This window comes from Macrobrachium nipponense, chromosome 29 (assembly GCF_015104395.2).
Source record: "Macrobrachium nipponense isolate FS-2020 chromosome 29, ASM1510439v2, whole genome shotgun sequence".
In the NCBI taxonomy this organism is placed as follows: domain Eukaryota; kingdom Metazoa; phylum Arthropoda; class Malacostraca; order Decapoda; family Palaemonidae; genus Macrobrachium; species Macrobrachium nipponense.
The window spans coordinates 19,873,437-19,886,339 of record NC_061092.1 but is presented as its reverse complement, the minus strand read 5'-3'; the positions used below and the strand labels follow the sequence as shown (position 1 = coordinate 19,886,339).

General features: G+C 36.7%; 1 protein-coding gene across 2 annotated transcripts in view; it reads right to left on the bottom strand.

The window, feature by feature from the left end:
- Window positions 1-6,920: 6,920 nt before the first annotated feature.
- Window positions 6,921-12,903, bottom strand: part of LOC135206171 (mitochondrial-processing peptidase subunit alpha-like) — a 98,400-nt gene continuing 92,417 nt past the window's right edge. For both annotated transcript variants that reach the window (XM_064237466.1, XM_064237465.1), the window contains exons 11-12: window positions 10,318-10,450; window positions 6,921-7,810 (exon numbers count right to left, since the gene is read on the bottom strand). In XM_064237466.1, coding sequence (XP_064093536.1) covers window positions 7,635-7,810; window positions 10,318-10,450 — 309 coding nt within the window. In that variant the 3' untranslated portion in view covers window positions 6,921-7,634. The remainder of the gene's footprint in view (window positions 7,811-10,317; window positions 10,451-12,903) is intronic.

Here is a 12,903-nt window from a genome sequence, read left to right as displayed (position 1 = left end):
CAATCTTTTGGTGGCTCCCACGTATTTCCCGATCTTACATTTCGGGCAAGTAAAGCAATATACCACCAAAGACCGCATCAAAGTCTGAAGTTTATCAGAGTTTTAGGATTTTTTGCTATCAACTTAAGATTAACAGCCGGAAAAGTTTTCTGAATGACATTTTGTATTTGCACCTTAAATGCGTTGGACTGAATGAAAGGTATAGAGGCATATATTAATAATTTAGGCACGTTCGGTACAAGCTGACGTGGCTGAAATTTATCATTTAAAAAGTTATTGACATATTTCAAGAATAAGGCTGGAGGATACGAATTGTTTTTAAAAAACTGAAGTAAAAAATGGATTTCGCTATGGAAGTTATGCCAGCTGGAAGATAACGTATAAGCACGGTGTAACAGCGTGGAAATACTATTTAATTTAAATGTCATGGAACAACTGCTATAGAAGTTAGTACCTTGACCTGTGAACGTCTTTTTTCTAAAGACGGTCGTATTAAAACCATTTTCTGTCCTAGTAATTAAAACATCTAAAAAAGCAAGTTGGTTGTCTTGTTCATTCCCAATTGAGAAATTTATATTAGGATGTAGGCTATTGATATATTGCAAGAAAGCTTCAGCTGCTTCTCGGGACCTAAAAAGAGCAATAGTGCCATCCACATATCGCTTATAAAAGAGGGGGCGATATGATAAGGGACGACCATCCAGCATTTGTTCCTCAAAAGAGCACATAAAGGCGTTAGCCATAACTGGGCCAAGTGGCGACCCCATCGAAACACCATCAACTTGTTTGAAAACTTTATTGTTAAAAATAAAGTGAGTGTTCTGCACTGCAACTTCTAGAAGTTTCTTAAAATTATCCTTATTAAAACCATGATATAAAATATTTTCCTCGTAAAAGATCTTATCTAAAATTATGTTAACCGTCGCCTGCAACGGTATGTTCGTAAAAAGAGATGCGACATTCAAACTCACCATATATAAGTCAACATCCTGTGGTAGAATATCAGGTACAAGGTTAGCAGAATTGAGTAAAACGTATTCATTATTTGCAAAAGGCTGTAGCAATGGTACCAAGAATTTTGCTATCTGGTAATTTGGGGTATTGTATGCCGCCAAAATTGGTCGTAAAGGAACACCATCTTTATGAATTTTAGGAAGTCCATATAACACACCATAGGATGAACCTGAACAATATAATTCTTGGGAAGTGCTTTCCGTTATAATGTTCTGATCTTTGAGACTTTTGAGTAATCTATTGATTTTATCCTCCACCTTAAATATAGGTTGTTATGTTGGAACACCTATTTCAACAAGAATATCATCCGTTTTCTGTACATAGTCATTTTTATTTAGGATCACCGTGCCTCTTCCTTTATCCGGTCTGGTTATGACAATGTCTGGGTTATTGGATAAGGTTTTTAGTAACATATAATCATCTTTACGAAAGAAAGGAAACCAGTTATTACATAATTTAGAGAAAGTTTTGTGAGCAATGCTTTGCAAGTTTCTCTGTAAATCGGGTAAGTCACCTGGGAGTTGTAACGACCGAAGTCGTCCAAAAAGGATTTCTAGCGGCAAATAAAAATTACTAAAACTTGGTTTAAAATTTGGTAAACAAAAATCAAAGCCCAAAGACAAGATGAATTCTTCTCTCTTAGATAAAACATAGTTAGAATAATTAAAAACAGTGGTTTTGGAGTCTACGAATTTTGGGATCTGGATACCTAAACGATCTAGTTGTCTAAAATGAGTATTTTGAACATTTACTGAATAAGAGTTAACAGTTTTGGTAAGTACATGTTTTACATAAAGAAAGTCGATAAATGATACAGTATTTTCTATGACATTGAGCATCATAGTAGAACTGGGAGTGATAAAGTGTAGTGCGGTAGACTTTAAACTTGACGAAATTGGGAGTGATATTGTTAAATCTGCAGTATTGGAGGAAATCCAAATCGAGTTGTGCCTTCAGACCTCTTCTTAGTGAAGTCTCCAAATGTCGATAGGTACGAAGAGTCTGCTGCCCAAATTTAGTCAAGTATGCAGGAAGGTTGGGGCATCTGGAACGCCGTAGATTTAATATAAATAGGATGGAGAAAAGCCAGCGTAGCATCATACATGTATTTTCCAAATTTTCGAGACTTTGGGTCTCATCATCAGGGCTGTAGAATATACAAAATATACAAATTAAAAATGACTCTGTATTAATATTAATAAAAATGGAATAACATAAAAGTTAAATATAATAATTTAAAACATGAACTAATATATATATATATACTATATATATATATATATATATATATATATATATATATATATATATAAGAAATTAAAAAGTGAAGAATGCTTAGTTAGTACCTATCTCTATGGAGTAAAAAACTGAGTGACGTCTGGTTTGGAAAGGAGGACGTCAACTATGCTATATATAGAACTGTGGAATAAGGATTTTCGCATTGTCACCCAAGCGCCCAATGACTATTCTCTCTCTGTTTTGGAGTCGTTAACAATCAAACAGCTTGTGCCCCCAGTAAATGGTCAGACTTCTTCCACAGTTCTATATATAGCACAGTTGACGTCCTCCTTTCCAAACCAGACAACGTCACTCAGTTTTTTACTCCATAGAGATAGGTACTAAGCTTAAGCATTCTTCACTTTTTAATTTCTTATATAATATATATATATATATATATATATATATATATATATATATATATATATATATATATATATATTTTTAGTTCATGTTTTTAATTATTATATTTAACTTTTATGTTATCCCATTTTTATTGATATTAATACTGAGTAATTTTTAATTTGTATATTTTGTATATTTTACAGCCCTGATGATGAGACCCAAAGTCTCGAAAATTTGGAAAATACATGTATGATGCTACGCTGGCTTTTCTCCATCCTATTTACATTAAATCTACGGCGTTCCAGATGCCCCAACCTTCCTGCATATATGGTTTTATATACATGTATATATAACTATAGAGCTATAACTACTGTGGTATTTTTCGCCCTGTCCCCCGTTTCTCTTTCTGTAGTACTACATAAAACCAAACCAACGAACGAATATATACGTGTATGTATGATATATATATATATGTATGTATATATATATATATATATATATATATATATATATATATATATAATATATATGTGTGTGTGTGTGTGTGTAAATATATATACATTTACATGTGGTTGTGTAGGTAGTGTCAAAATGATCAAATAAACCAATGTTCTTGCTTTACAATCGTAAAAAGAAAATCGCCCGTCATTTTATTGAACATAGGATAACGGATATAACTTTTTTTTTTTTCACATGGACAGTGCGTCGTTTCTTTAAAACGTATATTATGAAACCACGTCTAGTAACTATCAGTCTTCGATAAAGCCTAGTGACGTAGTACGAAGGCCGATGAACGAACATACGGCATGGCCACAGCATATAGTAATTCAAGTCACTTTCTTGAGCGTTAGCAAGGATTAGGGTCAAGGTTCCGGTCTCGTGGTCAAGGTATAATACCATTTTCACCGTACGAAAGTGAATAGATACAAACTGTATAGATATTGTGGTATATATTATTGAAGAAATTATAGCGAAGTAGGATGCCTAAAGGAAATAAATTGATGTTGAATCCGATATTAGCAAAGTTCGTTAACGCTGTGATAAAAAAGAAATTACGTATTGCATTCAAAATACGCTTTGCGACACGATAGTAGGGCACAATCAAAACATTAATACGACAGAATTAAAATTATATTTAACACGTCATGGGTGATATAATCATTTAGAAAGTCTTAAGATGTGAAAGATATGCCGAGCAAGATGGAATAACATAAGGCAAGATCGTCTGTCGCTCGGTTCCCGCACTATGACGTCGCAGGTGCGCGTCGACTGGTCAGTGTACCTAATGATTATGTTTTGTCAGTAATTTGTTGCTATGCTGGTGTTCACAATTTCCATGCAGGAAAATTCTCTCTCTCTCTCTCTCTCTCTCTCTTACAGAATATAATCTTGTTGGAATACAAATAACGAAAGTAACGAGGGTGAATGAATATGAAAAAAAAAAAACTTTCCAGACTTTTATTGAGTTAGCGTATTGTTCTTTTATTTACCAAAAATTACTGAAGGATTTTTTTCGTTTTGTTTACACCTTTTTAAAGAAATTCTGACTTCCTTTCAGCATTTAATAACTTCACCCTAAAATGTATTCTGCACCTAATAAAGAACTTCATTACTTCCTCTGGAACATCAATGTTTAATTCCCTGAAAATATTAACTAATTTCGTAATCCCATCAACGCCTGGTTTCAACTATTCCCCATGAAAAGATTTAGAGTTGTTCAATTTCCTTTCAATTATTGACAAATTGAGGACTGGGCCTAAACAACACTTTCCTCCTCACATTGGAGATCCAGTCGTTGTTTAGGCCTTCAATTTCTGGGAATCCTAAGGAAGGATATTTATTTCAATACTTACGAGCTATATAACCTCCCAGATCATTCAAGGCTTCAATTTCTGTACCATTTTCAGACTCTACTCCAAGATCTACAAAATCCTCTTCCTCCAGCTCATTAGGTAGACCTACCTGAGGAATTCTTATCAATAGATGAACAGAGATCTACATATTTCAGTCTAAGTCAACATGACTGGAGTCACTTTTCTTCAGGGGTTTTGGAACCCAAGACTTACCTGGTTCCATAACACTAGTATTACTCATACATGGCATGTTATCATCATTGGGAGCGACATTATGACCGTGATTGCTTAAAATGTTGTTCTTACCTAACAAGAAATTCCTCAGTCTACACTTGAGCCGAGTCTATACTCTGACCCCACGATATCCCTTAGTTGGGTTCTTAAGAAATAAAAGATCTAGGCCTAATTATTGTCTGCACAGGAAGACTACTCAGAAGTATGTCACTACGCATAGGCCTAATCATGTTCGAACAACTTTACATTCATAAAATGAAAGTATAAAAGAAAAAAATATTGGATAGCCTTAATCCGATAATTTCTTCATTCATTGCATAGGCTATGGCTATTCTAATTTTGTACTTCATTTCAAGAATTTAGTCCAGGCTACTTATCAAACGAAGATATGTCACTAAAAATTGCACTAATGAGATTGTAAACAAATTGTTAAACCATACCTGACGTCCTTAACAGATAAATTTAAAGAGGGAACTGCGGGTTTCTTTAATGTGATAACTTCTCTGGTAAAGTTGTGGTAGCAGTTCATGTTGAAGATTTTTTTCGTAATCTTCTGTCGGGAAATGGAGAGAACAAATCCTGGCATCCTTAACATTAATGCTATCACTTCTTTTAAATGCATTAATCCATACTTTGGATATCTCAGGGTCTTTAGGGAACCTGTGAAAACAAATCCCTTTCTGTCTGGATCTATTAGTGCACCCAAATACGGAATACACACCCATAATCGTGAACTGCAACAATGCAACTGACGGAGTGACAAGTGCATCGCCCAGTCGATGTGCTCCAGTGACGTCACTGAGAGGGAAATTAGCGATCGGATCCCTCGGTGATCACACCTTCTTATATTCCGTCTTGATCCCGAGTATGCAGCGTTTTCTGCTTTCCACGCGCTCCGGGATTTAAAAAAATCGCAATGCGTAATCTAGACTCCTTCACAGTGCTTGGCATACTTAAATTTATTACATATATAACACAGTGTGTATGCCATATGTATCTGTTAGTTTGTTTGTATGGTGTTTTTACGTTGCATGGAACCAGTGGTTATTCAGCAACAGGTTTTATGTTAGATTCCTCAATTGTAAAAATATGTGTAGACGAAAGGTACTCGTAACGTAATTCGTATATTAATAGACCTTTCGTGCATATCTAGGGCAGATCCTTCCACCAATTATTTAAGTTTCAAAGCAATGTCTTACTAACTTCTTTTTCTCTCTCTCTCTCTCTCTCTCTCTTATATATATATATATATATATATATATATATATATATATATATATATATATATATTATATATATATATATATATATATATCATATATATATATATATAATATATTATATATATAGTATACATATAGATATATATGTATATATATATATACATATATATATCTATATATATATATATATATATATATATATATAAAGGTTTTTTGCCATGAAGGAAAAAGCGAGATAGCCAAGTACTTCAGTCCTGTTCGGACCCTTTACTGAGGCAAACTGATTTTACAGAGAACAACATAGTCAAAAGAAGGCTTAATATACAAACTGACACTACAAGATTAGTATATTAAGCCTTCTTTTGACTATGTTGTTGTTCTCTGTAAAATCAGTTTGCCTCAGTAAAGGGTCCGAACAGGACCGAAAGTACTTGGCTATCTCGCCTTTTTATTTTATTTCCTTCTTGGCAAAAAACCTTTATTATACATAGCATCATGTTTTATATACCTCGTGATCAAGTTATTCATATATATACATATATATATATATATATATATATATATATATATATATATATATATATATATATATATACTATATATATATTTCGCACATCATGTTTTGGCAGAAAATATTTTTTACTATTATTGCTATTACCATCAATGAGAAAAGAGCACTTTTGAAAGCTGATGAAAATGTCATTATTTTCTGTCAAGCAAATACTGCGATTTTTTTTTTTTTCATGATACTATTGCAGCATTATTATTCGATAATATTTGTACATTCGCTCGTGTTTCATTTTTTCATTTATATCATCCAATTCATTGGTGAACCTAAATGGGTGTTGTTGCATAGGAAATCCTGTTTGCGGGTTATCTTATAAACCTCAGTATCTGCCATCAGTGTAATCAGTTGCCTTTTCAGTAAATCTTGGAATTACTACCAGAGCCTTCTTGGGCAACTCAAACAAACTTAAAAAAAGACAGTTTATTTGGAAACAATATCATTTCTACATATTTGCTATGTCATCATCAATAAAATCTTTTCTAAATTATTCACATTTATTTCTGTCCAATTTTTGTTCTAAATTTGATAGGAAGATTATAATAAAATACTGAGTTATACAACAAATTACCTTTTGCTTTCCAGTGAAATGAATTAAAATTTCTCCAAATTCTCCCCAACAAAACAAGGACCAAAGTCACTTATTACTGTCTCAAAAGTACATCATTAACATTCCACAAGTAACATATTAGTCATTATTCCATCAGGGTTATCAAAAGAAAAATACTAATTGACATTACAAGAAATACAAGAGAATAATTCCACACAACACATTTTTTTCTGTTGCACTAACTTTAATTTCCAGTTCATTACAAAATTCAGCTGTTAATAAAGAGAAGATACCAGTCAACCTGCAAATCTTAGTAAAAACACAATTTCAAGGATATCTAATTCTAACCTCAAAGTACAATTAGTCCAATTACATTTTATGAATAATGCTATCCAAAATGAAGAACAATACACCGATTAATACAAATATGTAAAAAGATATGAAGTGACTCTGAAATACAAATTTTTATCCAATAACAAATATTAACAAAATAGTATGTATGTACAAATTGCATACTGCAAAAATTTTAATACAAAATTGTAGAAATTCCTTTGCTAATTAACTTAAAAGTACTATCGGAATAACATAAATCTCCTTCTAGACGGTAACTGTCCATTTCGGTTTAACAGAGCTCCCTCAATATCTGAAAGTGTGGGTAGCCTATTCAAAGTACCCAATGCCGATACAGATGGTTTACTTCGCAGCATCTGCCCTGCAGCTCTTATAATGTCATCTGCAGATACTTTTCCTGAAAGAATATTAAAATTTCAACATAAGTTCAAATTCCAGTTGTGGCAGATACCCTTTTTCTGCTGCTACATAATATGGTTCAAGTTATGTAGCACTATCATTTCATTTGGTACTAAGGATAATTTCCATTGCATCTTCATTACAAATTGCTCTAAATAGTACCAGTAAGTCTCTCCTGCTCCATGTCATAAATAATGGGTTATTTAAAAAACAGCCAATAAATGAAATCACTTTTAATGTTTATTAAGTTGAGTGATACAAATGAATCTAGCATTCTCCAAAACCTATATTTATCATTTTATAATCTTAAAAATCAGTACATAGCTGGCATTAAGCAATTGATGACTTCTATCTTCTATCTCCCATTAACCATAAAATGCCAGGTTTCAATGTTTCAAACATGGTGCACTGTAGACATTACTTAAGTTGTTTGAAGTATCCTAGCTGACTCACTTTCTGGCCTTTGATCTTACCTCCATTTTCACTGCCTTTCTGCCATCTTGCTGTCCAACCTCTTTTCAATGCCTTCAGCTCTAAATGGTTGCAAGTGTCCCAAGTGCTTGGCTTTATAGCCAATTTTTAAAAATCAGCTTGATTGATTTGACTACACTATTTGTAATTACTGTACTATATCCTATGTACACCTGGCTCCTTTGATAATGGTGAAGATTTAAATTTTCCTCTTCCTAATTCTAAGTTTTTTTTTTTTTATTGATGCAAAGGTTAAATAAATTCTCCTAATTCTCCTGTCCAGCACTTTTGCCTGAACATGCACTAGGGTTAAGCCTTAACTACTGTTTTTTATTCTAGTTTTTCTACGCATCTTCCAGCTACATCAATTTCTAATGCTTTTCTGATTAACAGTTCGTCATCCCTTTTCATCACATGTCCTAACCATCTTGGTGTACTTTCCTGGTGTTTAATACCATATCCTAATTCCAAATACTATGACCTTCCCTCTGAACTCTCTCTCGCCATGAATCTTAGCATTTATAGTCACACCTTTTCAAAATCACTTCCAGTTTCTTGGTTAGTGCCCATCTACAGACTTCACTGAGTAGTACATGGATAATGCATGCATCGTAAGCTTTTCCTCTCTGGCTATATCTTTCCATTTCATTCAAGGAATAGTGACACTTTCTTACTGCTTTCTCAATCCCTGCTTCACAATCAAGTGTGTCCCATGTGTAATTGAACTGTTCTACCTCATAGAACCTACCATTCCACCACAACATGGTTCTTCTCTTCTATTTCTCTTCCATTCTTCTTTGGTCATGTTTCTTTTTTCAATAGTACACATTTTCTAATTTGTGGAAATCTCTCATTAAAGTTTATGGCCTCTTTGATGGTTCATTAAGAATAAATGCTAATTATGAACAGTAATATTACAAAACAGTAATATTACAACAGAGCCAAGTTCCTCGTTGGGCGAGTGGTTTTTGCGCTCGGCTGCCAATCCGGTGGGCCGAAGTTCGATTCTCGGCTCTGCCAACGCGGAATCAGAGGAATTTATTTCTGGTGATAGAAATTCATTTTATCCATATAATGTGGTTCAGGTTCCACAATAAGCTGTAGGTCCCGTTGCTAGGAGGCCAATTGGTTCCTAGCCACGTAAAAAAATATCTAATCTTTCAGACCAGCCCTAGGAGAGCTGTTCATCAGCTCAGTGGTTTGGTAAAACTAAGATATACTTAACTTAACAACAGAGGCAGAAGCCTATGAAACCTCATATCCATGAGCTGAAAGTTGAAAAGTAGCAACAGTGGTTCAATGAATTCCAAGTAAAAGCGAACTAAGATTATTATGAAAACCCCCCCCCAAAAAAAAAAAAAAAAAATAGGCAGATGAATACCTGACTGTGCAACTGATAACTTCAAATCCAAAGATGACATGCTGATGCAAAAAAAAAGTTACTATCATTTCAGTGTACAGTTTAACAAGACTAACGAGTTACATTTAGCCTTAAAGGGCTTGAATAAACATTTATTTAAAGATTGTAAATTGGAGGACGTGAAGGTAAAGAAGTTTGACAACTATTTGGGAAGATACCAACAAAGAATGGATAAAACATTCAAGGAAAAAACAATAAAAACCATCCAATTGCCGCTCATCTGGTTCTAATCCCATAACAGAGGTAGAAATCTCTACCAGCATGGGATTACAATTAATTGTAGTTTTTATGATTAAGCTGGCATTAATTTGGAAACTTTTGATCATCCTTTTCTGCACCTAATTTACCATTATAGCATAAGGTTGTGTTGTACTGAGCCAAGCAAAAAAGCACAGATCCTAATAAATTGTATAGCAATTATGGTCACTGTCCCAAGGGAGTAGTAAACTTAATCTTTAAGAGCAATTTATTAACAAGCAACAAAAGAGCTCAACAATATTTTATAACATCCAGTTTCAAGTGCTTGCCTTAATTAAAACAATCCACTGTGGCACCCAAAATAAACTTTGTTAAAGAAATCAATGTCCATACCATATATAACAATCCTGGCTTACCTATGAGATCCATGAAGTGTTCTGGCTGAAGTCGCTTTCCAGTGGCTAAAACCTGTCGTGCAATATCTTCAAACACAACAGGTCTACTCTCCAGATTCATGAGAAGCATTGACTGGAGTTGAACTTTAGCACGCTGTAGAAGAGCAAAAAGTTATACTATTAACAAATGTTTAAGCTATCTATACTATGATTACTATAAGGATTTCCCTATGCACAAGCTCTGAAAAAAATATATTTTGCAAATACAGTTTCATTTGAATTTTCTAAATGTATCATATATGTATCTTTTAAAAAATTACCTCTATAGCTGAAAATAAACAATGCTAATTACAAACTTGTGTAACACTGTATCTATTAAGCCTTTAAAGCACTTTGCTCGATTGAAGACTTATGTCCCTGAAGTATCACCAACCACCACCATAAAATGACAATTTGTCGAAAATTGCATTTTTCCTAACTATACAAACCTGAGGTCCTTTAACAATAGGAAGGTAACTAGCGGCAGCTGGGACGGTCGTAAGCTTCGAACAAGGGGAGAACGGTAGTTAACTGCTTGTCCGATCGTGCGCGCGCCACGCGCCCGGGCGGTGAAGAATCACTTTTGCTTTAGGCCCATGCAAAAAGTTGCAGAGTGAGGGGTGGTATGAGGTGGGACTATATGTAAAGGACCTCAGGTTTGTATAGTTAGGAAAAATGCAATTTTCGACAAATTGTCATTTGTTCCGATACGTAATACAAACCCTCGGTCCTTTAACAATAGGAAGACTCACTTCTTGGTGGGTGGAATCTGAGTCTTTTTGGTGAACAGACTGGTGTTCGTCCAACCTTGGAATGCCTCCCTAGTCGTAAGAGCAAGGGAGGGATCCAAACCTCTGTCCGATTGATCGGGGTGTGCACCGCAGGATCAATGGTCAGACCTCTGAGCCAAGTACTAAGAGAGAGGCAAGCGTATCTCTTCGTACCAGCATTGTAAGAACTTGTTCCTGTACAGGAGCCAACATAAAGTTATGGGTTTGTCTCAAGTAGGCATCCACTCCTTCCCCCTTGTTGGAGGGAGTGGAGGATATTTGCTTCTATCCCTAACTAAAGGGATAGATTGGGGCTCGGTCGAGTAGCTTACCTGCATCGAATTCCTTTCCAGCATGGTGACGACCGTGACCCTCTGCCCACAGGTAGAGAGAGAGAAAGATGGAGAAGAGAAGCCAGTCGCACTCTCATTCAACCATTCATTCCTACAGTCACACCAGGAATCGATGCTGTTCTGCCTGCTCGGGTGCTGGGTAAGCTTACACAATGTGTTGAGCAGCCACCACAGGTCCCAAGGAAAAAGTATCCAAGGACTTGTGGGCAATATCCCGAAGGTAGAAGGACGTGAAGGTAGTCTGGTTGGCCCAGACACCTGCCTTCAGGACCTGCGCCACGGAGAAGTTCTTACGGAACGCCAAAGAGGGTCCAATACCTCTGACTTCGTGGGCTCTCGGTCGGAGCGTACGGATGTCGTCACTACCATCAGCCTCGTACGCTCTCCTGATCACCTCACGCAGCCAGAAAGAAAGCGTGTTCTTGGATACTTCTTTCTTGGTAACCCCAGTGCTAACGAAGAGGCGTCGACACTCAGGCCTGAGGTGTCGAGTTTTCTTCAGATAGCGCCGTAGCGCCCTCACAGGACAAAGCAGCATCTCATCCGTATCGTTGTCGGTGAAGTCCATTAGGGAGGGGATCGTGAAAGACTCGAACCTGTCGTCAGGGATCGACGGATTCTGAGTCTTAGCTACGAAATTCGGGACGAAATCGAGCGTCACAGATCCCCAGCCCCTGGAATGTTTAACATTGAAGGACAGACCATGAAGTTCCCCTACTCTCTTCGCCGATGCCAGGGCCAGCAAGAAGAGGGTCTTGAGGGTCAGATCCCTGTCTGACGACTCTCGGAGTGGCTCGAATGGTCTTCGAGTCAAACTCCTAAGGACGAGAGTCACATCCCACTCAGGGGGCTTGAGTTCCCTGGGTGGGCAAGACCTTTCGAAGCTCCTCATTAGCAAGGAGATCTCGAACGAGTTCGAGATGTCCAGTCCCCTCAGTTTTAGGACGAGCGCCAGTGCTGCTCTATATCCTTTAACTGTGGGTACTGAGAGGAGCTTCTCTCGGCGAAGAAACACGAGGAAATCCGCTACCTGCTGAAGAGTGGCTCTGAGAGGAGATAGAACCCCGTCTACGACACCAACCACAGAAGACGGCCCACTTCCCCTGGTACACAGCTGCAGAGGACTGTCGGACGTGTCCAGCCATCTCTGTTGCTGCGCTGCGAGAAAAGCCTCTCGTTCGCAAGAGATGGTGGATAACAGCCAGCCGTGAAGTTGTAGGGACTGGACTGCCCGGTGGTACCGCTCTATGTGTGGCTGGGCTAGAAGGTTGTGCCAGTGGGGCATCTCTCTCGGTTCTTCCGCAAGAAGAGCCAGCAGGTCCGGATACCAAACGGCTTGAGGTCGTTTGGGAGCCACCAGGATCATCCTGAGATTGGGAGTGACCAGCGCTCGGCTGATCACTTTCCGAATCAGACAAAAGGGAGGAAAGGCGTAGACGAAGAGG